Consider the following 24229-nt stretch of genomic DNA (forward strand, 5'->3'; position numbering starts at 1 on the left):
TCTGTGCAGACACTTGGATTAATAATACCTGCACCCAGTTTAATTTGGTTGGGAATTGATTTAAGATAGGTACATTGATCAAGCTGATCTGAAATGAGAGGAAGAGTTTCTCTAGAAGGTTTGGCATCAAGTAGGACTGAACTGATGAAACTTTGTACATAGTTAGCCCATGAACATTTAACTAGCGCCTGCGTGTAACACACACACTTTGCAAAAAGAGTGAGGAAGAACCCCAACAAATTTTTACAGCATGTCACTGTAGACTAAAAGCATGTTCTGGAGTAGGAGGAAACTCCTGACATACAGCTTGATTCTGTTTCTACGACTGCTGCTTGTTTTTTTGCTCAGAGTTGAGTTTAGCTGCCCTCCAGAGGATGACATAAGATTTGCTAAAATACAGAAATTTTCATTCTTAGCATGCTCCTGCAAGAAGCGAGTGTGCCAGAATGAGACCAGCATATATGAAGCAAAGTTGAATCTCTTTCTGGCAAGTTTAACATTAAAATGAAACTAAGAAATGCCTTATTCAAATACGTTCAGAAAAATACTTTTGTAATACAGGGGTGAAAAGATACCTGTTCTGCTGAGCCTATTATATTTAAGTATGTTTTTTCCGGTTATAATTTTTATGAACCGCAAAATGAGATTGATCACGCCACCTTCCGAATCATCAGGTAGCTGTCTAAATGAGAATGGAGGACTAAAATTCTTTCATATACAAATATTTTTCAGAATAGTACTGAAAATGCTCAGTAATTTTTTTTGTGACAGGTAAGGAATTTCTACATTGCAGAAATACAAAGGAAAGTTCTGTGAGGAAGGCAGGTTACTTCTGAATTTTCCAATGAACATGAATGGGGATCAAGAAATAGTAAAGGATTTTGTTCCTGTAACTGCCTGTTTGTCTTTCTTTTTATGCTGCAAGCTTTGTTACTGTTTCAGAGCAAACAGAAATCCATCTTTATTAACAGCAATATGCCTTCAGGGCTAATATCTAGTATGATATGTAGGAGTTGAAAAGAAATTTTCTGAGAGCTATTGGCACCTAAAGCAATGGATTTGCATTGTAGCATAATTTGAATCACAGAGTGTTGATAATTAATACTGATTCATTTACTGGTATATTTAATCATAAGATTACTGGATAAGTAACTACATAAAATGGCAACCAAAAGTGTTGTTTGATGCAAGTAATCAAATTGCCAAAGTGTCTCCAAACCGACGGTATACTAGCCAATCGCATAAAACCAATTAGAATGTCATCTAATAAAAGCAGCAACAAATCCTCAAAAAATGCAGCTAAAATAAATACCAACAATAAGAGTGTTACAATAATTATCAGTTAATTTAAGCTTTTTCTGGACAAATTTAGAATTGGAGGCTTAGAAGGGGGTAGAGTTAAGTGACTGCAGAGAGTGATTCAGAGCACTTAGATGTCTAAAACTGGATCGTACAAATACCTTTTATGGTATCACTTCACCAATTTGTTCTTGCATGCATAGACATCAGTCCACATCTATCGGTGTATGTGAAAATCAGATTATTTCACTCCATTTTAAAGAAATAAGCTTTGTGAATACGTATTTTGATCAAATGCCCTATAATGACTAGTAGTTTTGCAAAGTATAATGAAACCCTAGAAGGTACTTTTCCACATACTTAAGTATTTTGACCATACACCCTTAAAGTTACACGGGAACATCAACGATACAAAGGCATTCAAGAACTAGATAAAGGAGACTTCCTCATGTATTTTAAGATGACAATTTTGTCCATATGGGTATAAACTAAATAAGTTGTTGTAAAGCAGCTGAGAGTAAAAAAATTATGTTATTCCCAGGCCAACCATCTCCAGACTTCAAAGAAGTATGCAAAGTATGCCACACAAGTATGTGTTAAAGGAAATGCACTCTCTCTAGACTAGACTTTTAATTGTTAAAATGACATCTTTAATCCTTGTGTAGAAAAGGTTTTCGGATTCCAGATATGGAAAGGAATTTGCTGTTTGTTTGTTCTGGTGAATAACCAATGCAAAGACGACAAGGTGAGGTCTTTGTGGCTTTAGACTTACCTAAGGACAAAGACTCCAGCTGATTTTAAGGGGCTTTTTGTAGGACATATGCATATCAACGATTTCCTTAATAACTAACTGCTTTACTTCCCTAAGAAAACAGTTCTGAAATAATGCATAAAACCAAACCAAACCAAACCAAAATTATCTCCTCCACACCTCCTCTTCGGAGGTGTCTTATGGTCCAATGACAAACAGCATAATAAGAATTTTTATCAAAGTTTATTAATGCAAACGGACATTGGCATATTGCATTGAAAGATGTTGTTAACTATTCAACTTGCTAAAAGAGGAATGATGTGTCCTTGATGCATCTCACTGCTAAGACAGCTACATGTCAGTGAACACGATTTTGAAGGGGTAACCAAGTCCTGAATCTGCAACTACTTACATCAATAGTTAGGGATCAGAAGGCTTAAGAGTCTCATTAACTACATCACTACAGAGTGCAAAGTTTGCTTTTGTGGAACAGTTATGATTGATAGATAAATAAATGCCATAGCAAGAAAATCTGAATAAATGCCACAGTGACAAAATCTGTCAGCAGACAATGACTCCTCCAAACTGACAGTTGCATTAATAAGAGAGAATATGAGTGACAAAAATGCAGAGTACGGATCTGCTATGAGCATGGACATACTTTGTCTTCTGTTGAATAACCATTTCAATTGCTACTGAATATTAATAACATCTGTGAAAATGTGAGAATGAGAACAGCTAGAAATTGAGCTGAACAGCATGCTCAAATTAATGTTTCAAAATTAGTAGTAAAATATGCCTTTTTAAGCCATTAAGCACCTTGTGAAAGCCTGCTATATTTGAAAGTGGATTAGTTACACTGAACACACAGGAAGATGAACATTTCTAGCATCAGAATCTGAAATGTTTTGGTGGTTTCAAACTCCATTTGACTATGCCCCTTAAAAATTCTTCACTATGACAACTTAATCCAGTTTGGATCATGCTTTCAGCCATCATCTTACAAGTCTGGTCTCAGGTGAATTCAAGATTATGTCAGTGATTGCCTGTTACTCAAGATTACTTAATATCTGAGACATTTCCTGTCTTCCTGAAGCAGACCAGATCTACAAACGACCACCCAAGTAAGGTTTTAGTGCAGCAAGGTTTAGAAACTCAAGGTTGGCATGTGACTTCTGATGATTGGAGAAAGCAAATACTGAAGAACTTCAAGTCAAAATTAAAGCTAAGAAATTCCTGAGGACCTTCTTGCTTGCAGTGATGAATGCAAGCTGCATGAGAGATCCGCCTGCTTCTGTCTTAAGTCAGCTTCACTGGAACAGGAGCAGAAAGAGTGGAAGAGATCCTAGACACTTCCTTCGAAGTATCTCTTCATAAATCACCACTTGGTACTATTCAAGCACATAGATAATGACAGAATCATTCAGCTAGACAGACATGAGTGGTGTATAAATTCTCTCCTAGCACCAGTTTGACTTTCAAAGCTGATTGTCACAGAACCCCATTTTTCTAAAAAAAGAATAAACCCACAAGCCACAATACTCAGGATAGTTAAAGCACAAAAAACTCAGTTTGAACTTCTCTCTGGCAGACAGGTTTTTTGCAAAAGTATATATTATATTAACAATATTGAAAAATGCATTTCCTTTTACTAACAAAAGCTATGCAGAAATTACCTGAATGGAAAGGAAACTGCTGTTTAGCTTCTCCTGTATGAGCATCCCAAATTATTGTCGTCTGCATCCGAAGGAAGGGAGAAAAAAAGAGTGATTGTTCAGCTCAGAGAAAACAGAGAGCACCCTGTGGAGCAACTCTAAAAAATGGACTGATAAAATTATTGACTGCAGAGAGCTTTGTGTGCTGAGCAGCTGAAAAAACACAACTCACTTCCAAATACTACAGAATAATAATCTAAGTGTTGATAAAGAAGCGCCATGCCTAGAGAGGAAGTAACATAACTACTAAGAACGGCATATTCTCTCTGAATTATGCTAGAAGACAGCACTACACATTTTTAATAAGCACTTTGTTACAGCAGCTTCAGTTACCTTCTTCAAAGAAAACTTTTTCCCCTTTTCAAAGATGCAAGCTGAATTCTATTCCAAACAACATGATACTACATCTCTAACAATTAAAACAATTAAAAAGTGAAATGTTTATCTAGTAGCAGAGTACATATTGCTTCTTACCACTGTGGTGGGACAGACTAAAGTGTAATTTCCTTACCACAGGTTTGATCCATACTCACAGCACACATAAGCAACTTCTGTGTAGAGCTCAGTACCACCTTCTGAGTGAATTGACAATTTATTAGGAATGTATGCTTCCAGAAAATAAATTAAGGATGCCTCATCTTGCCGATAATGAATCACCTAAAGAATTACTGCTGGGAATCTGAGTTCGCCAGAATAATGGAACTACCATTGGGAGACAACTGAATATAAGCCAGTATTAAAAGGAATAAAGCTAAGTTTCCATTTTCAAAAGTATGTGAAAATATATATATGGATTAATCTAATTTACAAATCAGATGTACAAGCCTCAGCTAGTTTCCCTAGATCTCCTCTGTCAGCTGCTGGAGAGAAGCACTGTTAGTGCACTGTAACATAGGCCATGTAACCATGCCATTTTTCTCTCCAAATTTTATACAGGAGGCCAAGGATGACATACGTGTTTAATTTTTAGACACTGAAAGTTAGCCAAGATGAATGCTGTGTACTTTCCAGTTTCAGTTTTAATGGATTTGTGCTCATCATCATCAGTCATCTATTAATTTTAATCTCTTAATATGCACTTAGCTGTAACTATGTTTTGCTTGCTTTTGAGTTCCTATTTGCATAGGAAGCCTTTTTATTTTTGCATATTTGCATAGGAAGCCATATATAATTTATTCAAATAAAAGCATTTCAATAATTAAATGAGCTAAAAGGTGCAGTATCTTTAAGATCACTTCCTTCCTGGAAATAGTTAGTTGATAGAACTACAAACGTAAGTACTGGAAAGTCATTTTTTCCTTAACTGAGGCTCATTTAAGATGCAATTTTAGGCAGAGAGAAAATTGAGGGTTTTTTTTTTATTATTTTTTCTATTAAAATCTTTTACATAAAAATAGTACACATTTATCCAGTCTTAAAAATGTAATCAACACCACTAAAACATATTAAACTCTCTAGGATGCCTGGAGGAGAAGAAAATAATCTTGTGGAATTCAGCAGCACAAGCTCACTGAGTCAGCACATTCATATGTTAGAATAATGTATTTTTAAAACTCACTTTATCAACACCAGCACTTAAAATATAATTCCCCTTTTTGTTCCATTTCAGGGCAAATATTGGACCTTTATGTTGACCTAAGGTGCTTGCAAGGTTACCTGGAATAAAGAAGAAGTTATTACAATTTGTTTACAAATAAGCCAAATTAAAGTTCACTGCTGTTTGATGCTTACGAACAATAAATGTCGTTTGACTTACCATCTTCTGTCCATATTCTTGCAAAACCATCATACGAGCCTGTAGCCAATAGTGTTCCATCACTCTGTTGGGATAAATATAAACGGCAAAGATCAATACTAGATGAAATCTGTTTCAACCAACCTTTTTCATTTGCTCTCTTTTTTAAGGTTTGTGCATTGTGATTTAAGGCAAACCTGAGTCCACACACTGAGACAGATTACACCATGATCTAAACTATAGCTTGTTACTGCAGACATCAAAGAGGAAATAAACCCCTCTAACATATTGTGAAATACTGGGCTACACCATCAGATAAGAGTCATTTAATCAAAAGGATTAGGAAAAGAAAACAAGATATAACAAATTCTATGGGATTCATCCAGATAACAGATACTCCTTCTTAGACATAAAGAGCCTGCAAAACATCAACAGACCATCTAAATCCTGACTAAATCCCAGTTCACTACAATTCAAGCACCTATACTACCTGAAAGAAGGACCTAAACACCTAAGCCACCGAAACTCATGGTTAACACCTTGAATGCTATCTTCCACCAAGAAGTTGCTTCCTCCTTGTGTGAACATGGACTCCCACACATGCTCAGAGGTCCAATACCATGACAAATAGCCTGAGAAAAGTTGGATTCATGGGTCCCAATCAGGAGGAAAAAAAAGCCCAGGAATTGTAATCAGTAGATTACATGTATTCTGCTGGAGGGAGCCCTTCACTGAAGGCTATCTCTTGTGCAGCCAACAATGCTAGAGTTATTGGGCCAGAATGAGAATAATTAAAAAGAAACTTGACTCTGCAATCTGGTGAGACAGGTACTACTGGAGCTGGGATTTTCTTTAAACATTCCAGCACCTGGTTTAGAAGTGAGATTCACTCCATTTATCTCCAGATATCCAGAAATTAGGAGTTAGTTTAAGAGAGTAACCTAGTCTCCCTCTATAATTAACAGTATCACCCACCGCTGGCATGTAATTCACAATCCTATTTGCATTAGATTCTGCCAGGATGAAGGCATGTGGTTCTATTTTTGATGACTTAGAAGGAGTCTAGATGACTGTTTTAGATGGGTTTCTAAGGGAGATGATTCCTACCCACTGTTCCAAGAGACAATCTGAATACAGCCTCTAGAAATAACCTTTCTCATTGTAACATAAATCACAGAAATTGGAGAAGAACCGATTTTATATCACTAGTGTTAAAATTTCACAGTGAAATATGATGATATTGTGGTTCTAAATAAATAATAAAGGCAGATGGCATTTCTAGTATCATGAACAGAAAACGAGGAAAAAGCATAAAATAATCCTTTAAAGCATATGTCCATCCAACCCTCCAAAAACAGTGAGTCAGAGTAGTTGTAGATTTAACTCAAATATATAATGATGTAGTGGGAAAATACCAAAACCTAAGCCAACTTCACTGTGATATACCCTTACTGGGACCACTGATGAGAACAAAGGTGATAAGAGCAAAAAGAGAAAATGGAAGGAAAGCTCAGGGACTAGATGTACAGTTTATCCAGATTTGGTGGTGGCAATTCGCATTCCTTGGAAAACTCAAAGTGAGTTGGAAGCACTTCAAGTGTTTAAAGTAGGAACGTTTCCTTACATTAAGTACTAGAACAATGCAAGTGAAGTATATGATCAATGACGCATGGAAAGGTAAGGAACTACTACAGGAAATACTAAAGGATGCCCTATATGTTTTGGATGTTTCTCATAACTGTTCTGTACCTTTGCATGTTTTCCTCTTTCAATTAGTCTTTTCCTACTCCTCAGTTCAGTTTTTCCCAACTATTTTTCTTCACCGTGATATCTACAGGAAACTAGTAATGAACATTCTTGCATTTTATCTTTATTTGCTTTGTTAATCTACCTCTGCTTTCTGTACTATTCACCAACTTTTTTCATCGTGTCAAATAAATACAAAATACACAGGGGAAGCTGATTTGTTCGGTGGCCTTATCTTTTACTTTTGTGAAGCACCTAGCTCACCTGAAGGAAATATTGCGGTAAAGATTAACTGAACCTTGGTCTCTGGCCAGCAACTGAGACTGTATGTAACTGCTGAGAATTCTTTCTAGTACTTAATTTTTAATTTGTTTTCCTACAAAACCAAGACAAATGTGAACACTCTATCTGTACTAATACCAGCAAAAAAGACAGAAAGCAAGTGATCTCAAAATTAATTAAGATTCCTGCAAGGTCTTGCAAGTTCTTATTATAATTCTTGGTGGCAGAAAGGAGACGTGAAGCAGCCTTAAAGCTGCCCAAAGACACCGCCCCAACACTGGGGATTCTTAACAGTAACTGTCCTCCATGCTCACTTCAGTCTTCTCTGGGCAGGACCATACTAAGACAGAAGGTTTTGCGGGATGAAAGTTAAAAAGGGATCAGGAAAGACAGTTCCACCCAGAGGTCGTAGGTAAAAAGAGAATGACTACACATGCTCCTACCAAGATAAAAAAGACTATAATGTGAACATGTTTTGCCATGCACAGCGTAATTCAAATGAGAGAGGGTCTTGATCGTCCAACTTCAGAAAAAACTTTGCTTGTGCTTGTATCTCTTTACATGCCAAAATAAAGTAACTATGAGATGCAAATACATTATTAATCAGGCTTCATTACTTGTAGATTGCTTGTTTAAACTTCATTCTTAAAGTTAGCTAAGTTTATTTTTGCCCATGCTCCTAAAATAGAGATATAAATACATCATTATTAAGCTTGAAGATGGCAACAGTACTGGAAAATTATAGCATATGGGGAAAGTTCAGCCTATTATGAGTATTTGAAACAAGAGGTCAGTAGGTTAGGACAGAAGTTCTGGTCACCTCAGATATAACAGATATGGAGCAGCAGCTGTAATTGCCTCTGAATTAAATTTAGACAGTGAAAAACCGCGCACAGTCTTAGAAGTTAGCTTACATTCCAGTCCAGTGAAGTCACATCCTTATTGCTGGGGACATCGTGTCCTCCTTCTCTTATGCAGTGCCTCAAAACTAGTTGAGTGGAACCGCTGTTGCTGTTTTCATTGAGATTCCATATTCTGGCTGTTGAGTCTCCGGATCTATAAAAGCAATTGTGCAGAGATGAAAACTTCTCTTGCTGTCGACCCAGCAAACAACGTAAAGACCTCTATTTCTGTTTTCATTAGAGAACATCACAGCCTTTAAAAAATTTTTCTGTCCAACCCTTCCTGCACTCCAACTACCTTCTAAAAAATGCTAACATATTTAAATTATACATATCATCTTAATCCACATTGTCATTTGCTTGATTCAGAAAAGTTTTACCTTAAAATGCATTTGCTTGCCCTCTACATTTTGCACTTCATACCTAAAGCTGATATCACCATAACTGAGATAGTCTGGGGGGACTCAACATTACAAACGTAACACTGTGGAGATTCCAATAAAGACAGAAACATCAAGGCTGTGCCCACGTGACTCCCATAAGAGGCGTGCAGCCCCATTAGCTCCCGGGGGCTCACCAAGTCTCTGGTGCTCCCCAGGAGCTGCAGTAGGCTCTGAGCACAGTGTGGCAGGACCTGCAGGGCCACCGCCTGTGCAGAGTGTCACCCTGGCAGCAGTGTGACAAACGTGCTGTGGTGCCACCTCTCTGCTTCTGCAGGAGCAGGAGGTGAACTTGAGACTCCTTTTGCTTTGGCCATGGCCCTTTCATAAGGTACTTCTGTTCAGGACAGACCTCTCAGCATTAAATTAAGCTATAGAATCTAAAGATAAGTAGAAAGGTAATTTAAATAACTTTTTAAAATTCATCTTTATTTCATTTTCTAAAATCATGTCTACAGGGTCCTTTGCTGTCTGTAGCTTGGCTGCTTAGCTCATGTTATTTGAAAAAGTGGCAAAATAACTACTGACACGACAAAGCAAGACAGAGACAACATGAGGTTTTTAATCTATTTTACAGGCTGAGTATTTTCTAGGGAAGTGTTTTTCTTCCCTAGAATTCAGAAAGATATTTAATCTCCTTAGCCCACAGAAGCATTTCTATCTGCATGACAAAGCAGCTCATTCCAACATGCAGGCTGAAACCTTGATTTTGCCTAGAAAAAGTTGTGAGGTGAAACTGAAGAGTTTATCATAATCTGCTCATAAATAACAGTTTTATTTTCACTTTGCATAAATCCTTCTTCCAATGGAAAACGCGCCTGAGGTCAGAAATCAATTTGCAATGGGGTGGAAGACATTACACTTTCTAGTTTATTGGGACTTGTCTCCCGCTCCTCCTCCCCATTTTTAAAAAAACAATCAATAACAACAGCAACTAAACCGATCAAAGTAACCTTGACTGTTTGATTTGTCCAGAGGGTAATTTCCATTTACATGCGGTAATCTTGGAATCTTGGAGCTGAATTAGAATCCCTCTTCTATTTCCAGAAATTCATATAGTCTAGATGAAATTTCATTGCTGATGTGATAGCTCTTCCTTTTTTTTTTCTGAAGTAATGACTATAACTTCCTTTCTTATACACTAACAAAGAGAAAAAGTCTGTTTTTGAAGACTAAAAACCTGAGATCCATTTTTGCTTTGATACACTGTGTTATACTGAAAAGGAAATTCCTCACATGAGAATATAAGATTTTCTTCTGGACTACTAAAAACCATTTTAATTATTTATACCAAAAGTACCAACCAAATTTTAAACACCTGACACGCCTTCAAGTGCAAGTATTGACCAATCAAGTACTGAACTTGATTGATCTTTGTGTTATTATTTTACCAATAATTTAGCCAAATTTTGCACAAACAACAGTTCAACTGTGAAAGCAAAAAGCTTTTACAGCTTTTTGCCTGTATCAGTGGCTCTGAGCTCTGCTGGGTCACGGCACGCCTGGGGAATGTGCTCCCATCTCCTCTGAGCCTTTTGTGTCAAGCTGAGATGTGATGGTTGGCCAGGGCTTTGCCAGCCTAAACCAAAAGATACTGCTGTACAGACATCCTGTAACTTTTGGCACATATCTTTCACATTAGTGATTAAGAAATAATTTGCGTCAGGATAATTTTTACCACCATACAGAGTGATGATGATAATTTAACTCCTTATTTCTTCAGAGGTCTGGAAAACTGAAAAAACAATTTTGTACATGTTGGCTAGAAAATTAACAAAGTTAATCACGAGGCTCAGAAGGGAAGGAACCTTTTTGGTTGTGATAATTCACAATAATGGAAACATAAGTCTTTCATAGGCTTGGGTTATTGGTTAACATCCTAAATAGGAAATTCCTTCAGTGCTGGCTTCTCTGCTATGTAAGGCTCCAGGCCAATCCTGCCCTCATTGTAATAATCCAGTTTGTTATTGGACCCTGTGAATAAAGTACTCCGTCACTTGGCTATCAAACACAATATCCTATTTGCTAGTTCTAAAAGGGTTATGTTTTGTTTTTCAACAGTTTTATTTAGTCAGTTTTCTGGCAATGCTTGGGCAATATTATTTTCCAGTATTTTAATTTTGTTTTTCCATTTTCTTCTTCCTAAGGCTACATAAGCCATTATGTGCCCCTGCAGAGAGGCTTTAAAAGCCTAACAGTGTGTGGTAGGGGTATTTGTGTGTCTTCCCTTTTGTTGCTGGGGAAAATAGAGTATTCTCTGCTCTGGAAAGTATTCTGATTTCTGTTGAATGACTCAGTGAACCCTGACTTATTAGCGGACCATAGTTCAAGCACAATTCAGAAAGATATTTAATCTCCTTAGCCCACAGAAGCATTTCTATCTGCATGATAAAGCAGCTCATTCCAACATGCAAGTCATGAACACTTGAGTAATAGGTATACTGTTCTGCACTATGGTAGAGTATTACCAAATTTTAGAAAGGCTAGTTCTGAAAGAATTTTATTTCATGCTCTCCAGCCCTGGTATAATCATGAATCAAGGCGGACAAATGTTTGCAGGATTTTATTTGTGCCATATGAATTCTCCATTCTGCCACTGTCAGCACAGAGGTTAAAACAGCTGCAGTTGGGTAAAGAAATTTGCAAGATGCATGTTGAGCCTTAGTACTTCTAATCTTCAGCTGCAAGTCTCATAATCACCGTTCTTCTGATACGCGATATTGCTAATGTGTATTTAACACTTCTGGCTCTAACGGGTTAGACTTTTTACTATTTTATTTTAAAAGAGATTACTAAAAACTCTAAGGGAAGGAAACTTTTCATAATTTACATACCTAACTCTTCCTTAATAAAGCAGGTCTCTTAAAGTAAGTGCTTATGCTTCCTAGGTGGTCAGTAGAGGGAAGTGCCTCGGAAGTATCCAGAAGGAGATTTCTGTCCCACTGGTTCTACAGCACTGCTCCCTGCAATGGGTTATTCAAGTAGACCTCACCTAATAGCTGACTGCTTTGCATTAATAGATTTGACGTAATGAGGAAACTGCCAGTAAAGTCACCTGCTAATGAATAAGCATTTACAGTTAGCAGAATTAACAGCTGGTGCTGACTAGGGTGGTGGTGGGTGAAATCAACCCCTCAACCTGATAATCCAAAAGGATTATTCAGAAAGGTAATTCATAGTGGATCCTAAACTACCGATATGAGGAAGTACTATATAAAACCCAGAGATGATGACAGGAGATGGCCGCAAACATCCTTTCGTGCTTCTGAGAAACAGTCATAACTGAAAGACCTTGGACAACAGCTTTTACAGCTAATTATTTTGCTGACTAGGAGAGCGAAGGTGCACAGAGCACTCTAAAAGAGACAAAGTACCCCTGTGTGAAAGAGGCTTGTATAGATCAGCAAAGAAACCTACTGTTGGGTTTTGAGAATGAGGCCAGGTCCCTCTGCTTCATGGCTATGACAATTACTTGAAGGGCATGGTTGGATATAACAGAACTGGAAGCAGCAGTTGAACATGCTGACAGAAACATCCTAAATTCAACTAGAAAAACTTTTAGAGTTAAAGGCTCTAGCAGCCTTGACATTCACAACCCATCCACTTCCATACTGGGAAATTCAAGCATGTTCAGGAACACTCTGGGTCACCAGACCACAAGGACCTATGCTGGCAAACTGATAGACTATTCCCTGGCCTGTTTTAATTAGCACTCCTGCCTGGGGCCCTGACATTCTCTCTAAATAACTCCTGGGCATGACTTGGTGGTTACAATGTCCAGAGATGATTCCCAATGTGCAGTTTGTTTGGCAGCCAGGACAGTTTGCTAGCACAGACACCGGCCGTTCTGTGCCAGTTGGCCTCAGTGCCTAGGAAAATTCCCAGGCATGGTTAGATTACTAATGTGGATGTAGCTGTAAGGGGTTTCTGCACTACCAAGCGAACATAACCATCTGTAACAATTTATATGAGTAATAAAATTGAAACTTAGATATTGAAAGGTATCTCATGGAAGAAATAATTGTTTGAAGAGGACAATTGTCTTTTAAAAGCAAAATTGGAATTATGGGTGGGAATGGCCAAATCTTGAGACTTAGCCAAGCCCCTACCTTTTCCCCGCCCCCCCCCCCCTTTTTTTTTTGACCTATCTGAAACACTAAATGCAATTATTTGTTTTGGAATGTTGATTTCCTTCATAAAGGGTAACTAATCCTCTTACATGGCTGTACGTATGCACTTTACTGTACTATTATAATGCTTCCATTCGTAACATCTAACCATTCTTCTCATAAGCATCTGGTGACAGTCATGCCTTTGGCAGCCTTTACTGGTATCTCCAGTCTCCTCTATCCTCCACTGTAGAGGACTTTAGGGGTTATGGGTGTGGTGGAGGAGGAAGACCAGCTGCAGAATATATTTTTTTCTGGCTACTTGATGAGAGAAATTCCTGTCTCCACTGTTGATTTTTTTTTTTTTTTTTTAGCCCTTGCGAAGTCCAGAGACCATATATTCCTCTACTAGCCTTTACACCCTAAAAAATCAAAGCAATTGAGTAGATGGGACATCACATACCAAAATCCCTTTCTATCAGTGGGATACTCACTAAATCTGGAGACCAGTGCTCTAGTTCTTGGTAATTCATTCTACAAAGAAATCCCTGACGCAGCTTGCTTCAGATTAGGTTGTGAACCTGCATTATTCTTTTAGTGCTTTGAAGATTACATTAGGTTGCTGTCTAAACTGCTGCTAATTGTTAGAAATATCTATTGCTTGTATAACAAGGCTTGAAGAAAATACTTTGCCATAAATTGAAATTTGATTGTGCTAGGCATTGTATAAACAGAAGAAATGTGTTATTTCCTTTATTTAATAGTTAGGTTTTTATATGTATTTTTTAAGAAGACAACAGATGGGTACAACCAAGCAGATGGAAAACCAGAAGAAAACTGCAGACTGGGCAGCACAATATGGCTATTAGAGAATCTAACAATTCAGTGTTCACGCATCAGACCAACTGCGGTTTTCTTTTTCAAAGCATTACTTTGTAAAGGATAAAAAGAGCTGCAGCGTACTGCACATCTCAGGGAGCTTCTCTCCCTCATTTAATTGGAGCCATAACACATAGCTTACCTGTAAATGCTAGCTTGCACTATTATTCTACCAGACATCCCAAATGCTTCTCTGTGCAGTGGCATCATCAGTTAGACAGTTCTCCTCCTTTGGTTTCATTTTCTTCTGTGCGTTCTATGCCATATCAGTCATGTAAGCTTCATCAGGCACTCACTGCTGCATTACCTGAAGGCTAACTGCATCACATGCTTTGTTTCTTATAAGCAGGCTAAAATCTGATTAAGATCCATATGGATCTAAATTATTTGTATTTTCATTACATTGCCATTAGTCTGTATGAGACACAGCACCTGAAGGTACTTTCTAACCATGCATGTATTTATGTGCTTCCAAAACCAGTAGCAAAGCATATTGAGACCTATTACACTGAGGGGTAAAGCTCAGTTGAAGGGATAGTGAGAGGGTACTCCTCTATCTCAGACATCTGACTAACAGTTCCGATTATCATCGTCCAGATTTACCTGAAGCAGTGTAAGAGCTGTCACTATCCCAGGGATCCATCTACTTGTGCTTAGCACCCTGCAGCAAAGTTAAACACCCACTTATTCCTCAGTCACTGCAGTAATTTATTGGTTTATTAAATGGTCCACTTTTTAGACTATGCACACCAGGACTGTGAATCACAGACTCTAGGGAAGCAGCCCAGTATGGCAAGCACTGACAGAGAGGTGAGTCAGATACTGGGAAGTAGTTACCAATGCTAAAGCCAACAGGTAAGATCTGAGCACCTATACTTAGGAGTCTCAACTTCCTATGTAATGAGTTGAGAGATGTAGGTACCTGCAGAAGGACAGAGCACTTTAGTGGATGTCTAATTTCAACTGTTCAGATATTCTCTAGAATAAAGCAGCATCTTCACTTCATCTCAGGTGCCACCAGGTATCCCTAAAGAATAATTCTATAGGGTATCCTTTCTCCCCACTGATTTTCCTTTACATAATAATGTGGGTGTGCTAACTCATCACTTGTAAACTGTTCTCCAGAGAATTCAAGTAAATACCATAATGGATAAGTTTCCTAATAAAAAGTATATTGTTTCGGATGACAGGGCTAAAGGAGATTGGACTAAATGATCTTAAAGGTCTTTGCCAACCTAAATGATTCTATGATTCTGTAACTGTATGAGATCTATTGCACCAACAAATACAGTCCCTTCATTTGAATGATCCTGAATATGAGAGCTATTAATCTCAAGACAGCCCATGAAATTCTAATTAAGTTTGTCCCCACTATGGGAAAGATCTTTCAGATTGTATGAAACCTTCTCTAGATTTTCAACTTTAGTAAGAAACAAGCATGAAAACAATTTAATGAGGTTAACTAAACTCTTCTTAATTTTTTAGGTTTTCTTCACCATTAGGCCATGATTTAACACCTATGAGTAGTCAAAGGATTCAGGCATACGTTGAAAAGTTAGAGGACCAGTACAGGAGCATGTTCATTCAGGATCATTTGGTGTTGATTTACAAATCATTATGTAGGCAGTAGCATTTCCTGTACATCACAGATTCTTTGCCTTCCCTTGATTCACTTATTTTAATTTTAAAACATCCTCTCAGATTTGGGCTGGGATGATTAAGGAATATCATATGCTACAGTTCTTTCACATTTGTCAATCCTAATTTTTATTTATTTATACATCAAATAATTCTCTTTTTATGGTTCATGCAACTGTACACTGGGAAGAGAACAATCTCTGTGAAATAACTGTTTTATACTTGCCTATTTTAACTGCAGACTGACCTTAATGATCAGAACTTTCCTTCTTAATAATTATCTTTTGCTAGGGATAAATAATACTGGCAAGCATTATTGCCTGAGACACTAGAAAACCAAGTGGGTAGACAAATCTGGTTAGTAGAAAATTCAGCAAATGCATGGCATAGGAGTGTGGCTGCTACTACTGCTCTTTCCTGTATCATTGCATCACCCAGGGACCCTATCACAAACCAGAAGACCCACTGAGCCTATGGAAAACAAGAGCTGAAAACCAAAGTTTTTCATCCAAAACCCCTACACAGAGTTTTTGCAAATTCTACTGCTATATCCATTTAAAATTACTAAGTGAAGACACTTAGTGCTACAGATGCTGAAAGTACTATCAGACCTGGACATTCCAGAAATGAAGCATATTCAGCAGGATTCCATCTTCTTGTTTGAACTTTTTCTTTGGAAACTTCTGTTTCCACTCTCTAAGAGATCTTGTGCTGTTTATCCAACCTGGTATTTATTTTTCCTGTTTATTCTTTCCCATTTTCTTTCATGTATTAAGCCAACAAAGACATGATGACCATTCTGATGATCTTGCAAGAATATGGAAATAAAATAAGGATTCTCCTTTTTCCTCTAAGAAATGTGTTCTGATGCTGCTCAGCAACTTTAAGTGATGAAGACCCATTTACCTCCTCTAACTTATAACAGCTTTCCTCCACATTCCCAGCTAGACTTCTGAAATTTAACCTTCATTTTAAGTTTTAACTTTAAGCATGAACAAACACATATTTCAACAGTGTCTGTATATACAGCTCTCAGGCTATGTTTACATTAGTATTTTTGTTCAAATCAAAAGTGCTTTTTGTAAGTCAATCTCCTGATTGTCCCACTTACCATTGGGGTAACCATTGGTTGTCGTTGCTGAACAGTCCTTTCAACACATGCCCTCAAATGACTCCCTAATGTTCATCTCATTGGACAAAACTAGGTCCAGCCTTAAGTCTCCCTATCCCATACAAACAGAGGTGACATAAGGTCCTGACAACAGTTTTGCTCTACAGGTCTACTCCCGTTTGTGCACCATGCTAATGCATACACAGCAGAAGAAAACTCTGCTTTAGAGTCTCCATACTTTTAAAAAGAAAACATTGATGCTAAAGACTTTCTAATGTGAACCATTAACTCAGAGAAGTAGGAGTAGACTACATGAACTTCAAATACATGAACTTCAAATACTCTGGGAATTATCCATAGTTATTTTAAAAAGCCTTTTAAAAAAATTACGTGTATGTAGGGCCCCAGAGTGCACACCTTAAATGGGTAAATGCTTCATATTCTGCGTCACCTTGTACTTACTTAACTGCTACATAGGTACAGCACTGCTGAAAAACACAGTTGCAGGCTGAAAAAGCAGTGAAGAGAATACTCATTCATCTCCCATACACATTTGCAAGTTCTTGCATCCCCAAATACACTCTAATTGCAGCAGCTGGTTTCAGTCATGGTCTTACCCAGATGCTAGCAGGTCACTGACAGGGTTCCAGGCACAGATGAACACCTCTGATTCATGGCCCCGAAGGACTGTTGCTTTGTTAGGAGGAATTTCAACATCCCCATCAATTTCCATTGGCTTTGAATGATTATCTGTAAGGAGATACATCAGAATAAGTAGTTTGCAAGGTGCTGTTAGGTCTGCTTTAAAAATAAGCTCGCTACCCATGGCCTAAAGCTTACAGCAACATATAAACTATAAATAATATTCTGTGGTGTGTCGCTGAGCATATTAATCTATATTCTTCTCTATGATGATTCAGATTTATGATATTTCCTCAAAATGTAGAGCTTTCCAAAATATTTTGTATAAATGCATGTAGCTTTTCTTCCAAAAAGTAGTTAGCTTTTACTCAATACAGGGTTTTTTTTGAAGCTGGTTTCATTAAAAATGAGTTAAAAATTATTAAAATAGCAGACTGCCAGATTTGAGAAAAGCTTTATGCTCTTCTTTTAAAAAAGTAACATAGAGCACATGCATTTTCTGTCAGTGTCCTGAAAGTAGTATGTGTGCTACTAACAGATGAAGAATATAACAAGTAACGGCCTCATTGCCTGAGCATGGCAGGGAAACAGTGAGTGATCAGCTTACCAAGGGTACCATAATATATGCAAAGGTACCAACTGAGGCATACTGCACGCTGTAATTCTGTGGTTCTTTAGACTGCAGTGTAAAGTAACTTTTTTTTATAAAGCTCTTTTATTTCCTTAAGGGAAAAAAGCGAATTTAGAATGATGAATTTCTCTTAGAGGCAGCAATTCATTCCCATTTGCATCATGAACAACGTTTTCACTCCATATTTTCATTGCTTCAGTATAAATCTTCCTCATTCAGCTCGAGCTACACTTCCTGGCAGCAATGTAAGATTATTACCCTCTGCGAACAAGACACAACCAAGGACAGGTATGACACTGAAACAGCAGACAGCAGATGTTACAGACAGAAGTGTGGCCCATTTTGCAGAAAGCACATCCAAGAGTGGATAGCTTCCAGGCTGGGGGAAAGGCAGCCTCCTGTTACCTAATCAATGCCTTGGCCAGCTGATCTCCTCTGATTGATCAAAATGCAAGTTCTCTCTCTGGGTTAAGTCTTCTGGTTAGTCATTCTTCAATCATATATGGAGATCCATAGGTTTGCAAGTGGAATAATTATGCTCCTTTACTGCCACATGTTTATAGCTTTTAAAATCAGCCATCTGTCCCGATACTCAAACTCTGCCGAGCTACTGCCTATCAACTGGCAGAACAGACTGCGACGTTGCACAACTGCCATCGGAAGGAACATCTCCAGGTTTCTACCCTTACCCAGGCTTTCAAATACAGTGTTTGGCTCTGCCTAATTTATGCTGAGTCACACAAGAAGCACTTCTCATTGCCTATTTGGTTAGGTACCCTATTAACTATGTCTGTGCCACATCTACGCCATAGATGGAATGGAATTCATACATAATTCAATGAGTGGCATAGCACTGAGTATCAAAATTAGAAAACAACTAACAGTAGTTTCACAGCTCACATTTCTAATTCAAAATATCTATATTTTTGACTATACTTATTACCTACGGACTTGTTGCATAGAACTAAAGATATTACAAATGCCTCCCTGTGTTAAGCATTGTCCTAGATAATTCTTTGTGTATATATAACTACTAAAATTAATACTGTCAAGATATACTAGTACTCAAGATTTAGCCTGACACTAGCAGCTGGGAACTTTGATATGATATTCTGAGCAATCAGGGCAATGAAGAGCAAAGCACTATTAAAACCCACCAGAAGACAGGAGTCTAGAACTTGGAATCCTCAATTTCTCAGCATAGCACAGAATTGCCAGGTTTAAAGCGTATTTTCATGAGAAAAACAGCAGCAGAGTAATGGCTATGCATTCATCTCTGTCCTGTTCACTGTGTGAGTAAATCAAGAAGATCTCTCAAATGTTGTAATTGAAAAATTTAAATGAGATACTACTCTTACCACATATGATCCTACTGTTACCTGCCTGGCTCTGAAGGCAGAGCTGCTTTTCACACTTGAATAAAACCAAATGACAGTTTGGAAGCAGCATTACTCCAAGGTCCCAAAGTCATGAGGTCCTATCAGAGCAAGGCCATCTGATATTCAGAAATATTTTTTGTTTGTACATGGCCAGATGGAGGAACCTAGATACACACTTCAAATGTTGTTAACTGCTGTGAAAAAACCCCCCACAAATTGTCATGCTGCGAAGAAGAAACCTTGATTGGCTGCTACCTGCTTTACTACATGCAAGACTGCCTGGCCTTTGGGAGCAATCAAATACCTGCAGGATTATTTTCTATTGTCTTCGAGTAATGACTTTGACACTACAGCTTTGGTTGTTCAGGAGAAAAGGGAGGGGAAAATGAGTAGTCTTTCAAAAATTGCTCACAAATGTTCACATTACATATGTTCTCTTCCTATTTTCATCAGTAGTCAGGAACATTCATATTTAGAGTATTACCGTTAAGCACAAAACTTAAAATGCCCCATTGAACAAACAGGACAGTGCATGCTTCTGTGATAATGCTTCAGGCTCTTCTCAGACTCAGATAGACACTAGCAATATAAAATGGATATGATTATGGTAACAACAACAAACTGCAGAAACCCCTGACCACAAAACGGCACCCTCCAAAGAGCGCTGAGTTCCTTACACAGCACGAGCTCCTGTGAGCCCTGGTCTCATTTGAAAACTCGGCTTCCCTATGGGTGCAGCTGGAATGTATGCATGGGGAATGAGAATAAACAGATAAGTAAGATGCATATCAAGAATAGGCTTCATTTAAAAAAAAAAAAGTCTCTTTAGAGTCACTTGGTTATACCTCATCTGCACAAAGAATGCCTCTGAGGCGGCCTCTGAAAGAGAAGGCAGTTCCGCCACATGCAACAGTCCCTCATAGGCGAAAACCTAACTCTGCAGGACACATCGTGGAGGACTCTGCCCAAATATTAACACAAACCACTTTCTAAATGCCACAGGATCTTTGGTTAAACCTACACTATATTCTTCTTTTTTCTTCAAACGTATTAAAAATCCCAAATCACTGGAAATTAGAAGTCATATTCCCCAAAACTATTAAAGTTTTCTTAAAAAATGTAATTCCAGCACACCAATGAGTAATATTAACTCTCTATTTCCTTCAAATTAAAGAAGATATGTTTTTAAGATCTTACCAATGCTAACCCTGTCTTTTCTCAGGAAATGTGGGGTTTTTTTTACTTAAATCTTTGTCAGGCCTTTCTTTCACTGAAGTTGTTTTTTACGCCTGTAGTTACAACAAAGGAACTGGGCTCAGTCTTTTTCCAGAGGTTTATTTTACTTAAACCCAAGCCAATTCTTGCAAATATAATGAAACAAATGACACTAAAAATATTTGAGTTGGAAAACAATTCAAAGCTTGGCTCCATTTCTACATGCCACTTTTTATTTTTTCTACTAATTTTTAAAGTGACTCAAAGCTGAAAACATTACTCAGGAAGCAGCAAGAGAAGGCAGTGATTTTATTTATTTAGTATTTGAATCTGCACCTCAAACTGTTCTTAGATTTTTTTTCAGACTCTTCCCTTCCTTGAACCAAATCACCCTATCATATTATATTGATAAAACCACATTCAGAAATATATCATACTGTATTAAATATGTTAATACTTTTTTGGGAAGATATATAGTGTCAGAATAAATGCCAACCGGGTAACTTCCCAAAGACATCTCTTTCACCTGCTCCCCCCCTCCCACCTTTTTATGACATGCTGATATATGGATGACTTCAGGTTATGACTAAGGACCAGCACACTGTCCAAACCCATCCCAGTATACGCCAGTAGTGTGGAATCCAACAATAGTGAAAATGAAGGTCTTGGAAGTTTCTCATCTTGCATACCAGCAGTCTTTTCTACCCAGTAGGTCTCACAGCTTTCACCTTACACATATTACATCATATCTTAAACTTTTGTCCTACCCATCCTAAAACTTATGTCCTTATCTGAGCCATTGTATATCCTTCCCTAAACCTTTTGTTCTAAGCTAAGCTCTTGACACATCTTTTGTCTTAGTCTTTCCTAGACTAAACAGACTCTCTGAACATGGTGATAAGGGAAAAGGTATGGCAGGATATAGTTTGCCCTGCATAAGCAATGAAAAGGAAGGATATGACCCCTTTGTTATTTCATTAACATAACTATATTTTTCTAACTTTACCATAAGAGAAGGAAATACAATTATAAGAGTATTATCAGACCCATGCAGTGAATTGCCAGCTAGATTTGTTAGTCTTTATTTCTAGTGGTTTCTGATAATTATGGAGGCAGATCTCTTGGAATTTATTTACACAGGCCTGTCCAACGGTGTTGAATGCCAATTTTGCAGTTCTGTGTGTATCTCCCATGTACAACCCTCCTCTGCAGTTGTGCTACACCACCTTGCTGATACCCTCTGAATGCCTTAGACAGAAAGGCTATAGTCGTCCCAAGGTGAGGGAGGCGCACATCACAGAGTTGGCTGTCAATGGGTTTCTCAGCAGCTTTTTTCCAAAGCCTCTATATCCTTAAATTGCTGAGCTCACCTCTTCACCCAGGATGACCAACTGGCACAAACAGCAGCTGCCAACAACACATGCCAGCTGGCCAGCTCTTCCTCAAGGACTTTCTGTCTTCCCATTTCCATTGCTCTGTTAGCTTGTCTACATGGTAGGATGCTTAGCAGCCGCAGTAGTGCTTTGAAATTTTCTGTCTGGTAGCATATCTCATTGGTGGACATGAACATGTATCTTACCTCCCTGAAATTTTACTGGACAACACAGTACCATGTTCTTGCATCCTGCTCCAGACAGAGCGCTCTTCCTCAACACTCTAAGAAAGCTCTGCAACTGTTTGTGAAAATTCTTCTATAAATTGCTGTGAGAATTATTATTTTATAATGCTAAAATGGCAGATTTGAGAAATCAAGGATTACAGTCTGATTGTACATCTGAACTGCTTTCCAGGCTTTCCGTTTATTAATACAATTGTATGTGTTTCTCTTCTGATCAGAAAGAAATAAGTCTGAGCGGTTCTGTATTAGTGATGAACCAAAAATCAGTTTTCTACCTTAAGAATCTGGAGTTTTTTGGTCCAGACACAGGAAGATGTTCCCCCAAAATTTTCACAAATCAGCTGAAGGAAAGTGTCAATGAACAAAATGTCAGCATTTGATACTTGTAAAAGTGTTTTCCTTTCTTTCTGCACCCCTTTGTACATAAGTTCAATTTCAAAACAAAGGGCCAGCTGGAAGTAAAACATAAGGAATCCATAGTCTAAAACCAAATCAGTATTTCAATTTTTTCAGAACTTTTTTACAATTACGTTCTCAAATGAAAAATGTAATTTCAATCATTGCAGTTTTATTGGGAGAAAATAGCCTGTCTAACTGGAAATCTCTTAAAAAAACCCCCTTGTTTGAAAGCATTTTTCTCACTGACCCACAGGTGAATCTATTCAGATCGAAGAGAAGATGGAGCCTGATAAAGGTATCTACACTGCAGAACAAATAAAATCTTTTACATTACTATGGTCCTGACCTGTTACCTGTCTAAGCAAAAGAGTTGTTGGGGCCTCCTGCAAAACCTGCCATGCACGTTCCTCTAGAGTTTTCTCAGAAGGCAATCAGGAATTAAGGCCTCATTTCAGAAGTTAGCCAGTGCCCTAATATAGCTTGTACACAGAAATCAGAACCATTAATCATATCTGCCCCACAGGGTTAGCATAGTTGGCAAGACCTAGATACACAAGCAGGTATGTCCACTCCTTGCTTTATATGCCTGACTTTAGATGTCTAAGGTATGAGCACAGTCTCCTGCCAACACCAATAAACAAAGGTGAATTCAGAGCTCTTGAGAACTGACTGTTCCCACAGACTAAGGAAATCTCCCGAAGGTAAGACCTTCAGTTAAATACCTGCAGTGGACGGTGTGACTAAGCATGTGCTATTAAATAAAAAGGTGGGGAACTCTTTCCTCTGTGCCTTCAAGACAAGTTGTCTGCTTCCAAGCTGTCTGCTGGGAATGGTCCTTGGCACATACAACTCCCTGTCCTGTGCTTGGCAATGCTGTTCAAAACAGCATTGTGATCTGAAACATGATTTTTACTCAGCAGCCTTTCTAGAAATACCCCACCTGCCTGAAATGATTCTCCTTAGTTCTACAGCCTTGCAGACACCAACCAAGTACAAGACAAGAACATAATTGAAACTCAAAGTGCCCAGTAATGGCAAGCAGCTGCATGGGTTTGCTTACTTATTGCATGTGCCCCATTCTCCTCTCCATTCACAGTGGCTTCTCCGTTCTTTGGTGTGTTCTGCTGGGAAACAGCAGTCGTCGTTGCTCCCGCTGTTGCTGCCGTTGCTGCTGCTGCTGCCGCTGCACTGGCTTGTTGCTGAGCTAGTTTCTCTCTGAATGCTTGCTGCCGGGTCTGAACAACATCAGGCATCACTGCGTCTATCAGAGACAGGGATTCTATTGGCCTGCCATCAAATACTGTACCATCCTGCAGGGAAAAAGAGCAGAAGTGAAACGGCAAGTTTAGGATCTTCACCATTGAGGTTGGCAAAGAGGCAATGATATAAAGAAACAAAACCAGGTTGTGTGAAGATACTACACTTTGACCTAACTAGTAGTGCCACATTACTACGGACTGTCTCTTTCTTATTGATCTGTGATGGTGGTACTCATGTTCCACTTAGAAATCTCTTTGGTGAATAAGTGATTTATTGGAATTTTGTAAAAACTTCATGCTGTGGAAAAAAAAAAAGAAGTCTGACGACAGAAAGTTTCTCTTTGTTTTGTATTTGGAAAAAAAAGAGTCATGGCTAAAGCAGTGACAAAGGCAAACAGACTTTGGCTGAACTGTTTGTCTTCCTGCACTTGCAAGGACACAGGAATGGAAGCAGCTGATGAAGAATGAACCTCAGCCAA

The 24229-nt window shown here is 38.2% G+C and overlaps 1 protein-coding gene across 10 annotated transcripts in view; it reads right to left on the reverse strand.

The window, feature by feature from the left end:
- The window catches only part of TBL1X (transducin beta like 1 X-linked), a 204084-nt gene that overhangs the window by 12837 nt on the left and 167018 nt on the right, over positions 1 to 24229 (reverse strand). For all 10 annotated transcript variants that reach the window (XM_030477273.1, XM_030477272.2, XM_030477281.1 and 7 more), the window contains 6 exons: positions 23552 to 23801; positions 17225 to 17357; positions 8443 to 8584; positions 5522 to 5585; positions 5324 to 5421; positions 3727 to 3787 (listed from right to left, as the gene is read on the reverse strand). In XM_030477273.1, the coding sequence (XP_030333133.1) occupies positions 3727 to 3787; positions 5324 to 5421; positions 5522 to 5585; positions 8443 to 8584; positions 17225 to 17357; positions 23552 to 23801 (748 nt within the window). The remainder of the gene's footprint in view (positions 1 to 3726; positions 3788 to 5323; positions 5422 to 5521; positions 5586 to 8442; positions 8585 to 17224; positions 17358 to 23551; positions 23802 to 24229) is intronic.

The sequence above is a fragment of the Strigops habroptila genome, chromosome 2 (assembly GCF_004027225.2).
Source record: "Strigops habroptila isolate Jane chromosome 2, bStrHab1.2.pri, whole genome shotgun sequence".
Lineage (NCBI taxonomy): Eukaryota > Metazoa > Chordata > Aves > Psittaciformes > Psittacidae > Strigops > Strigops habroptila.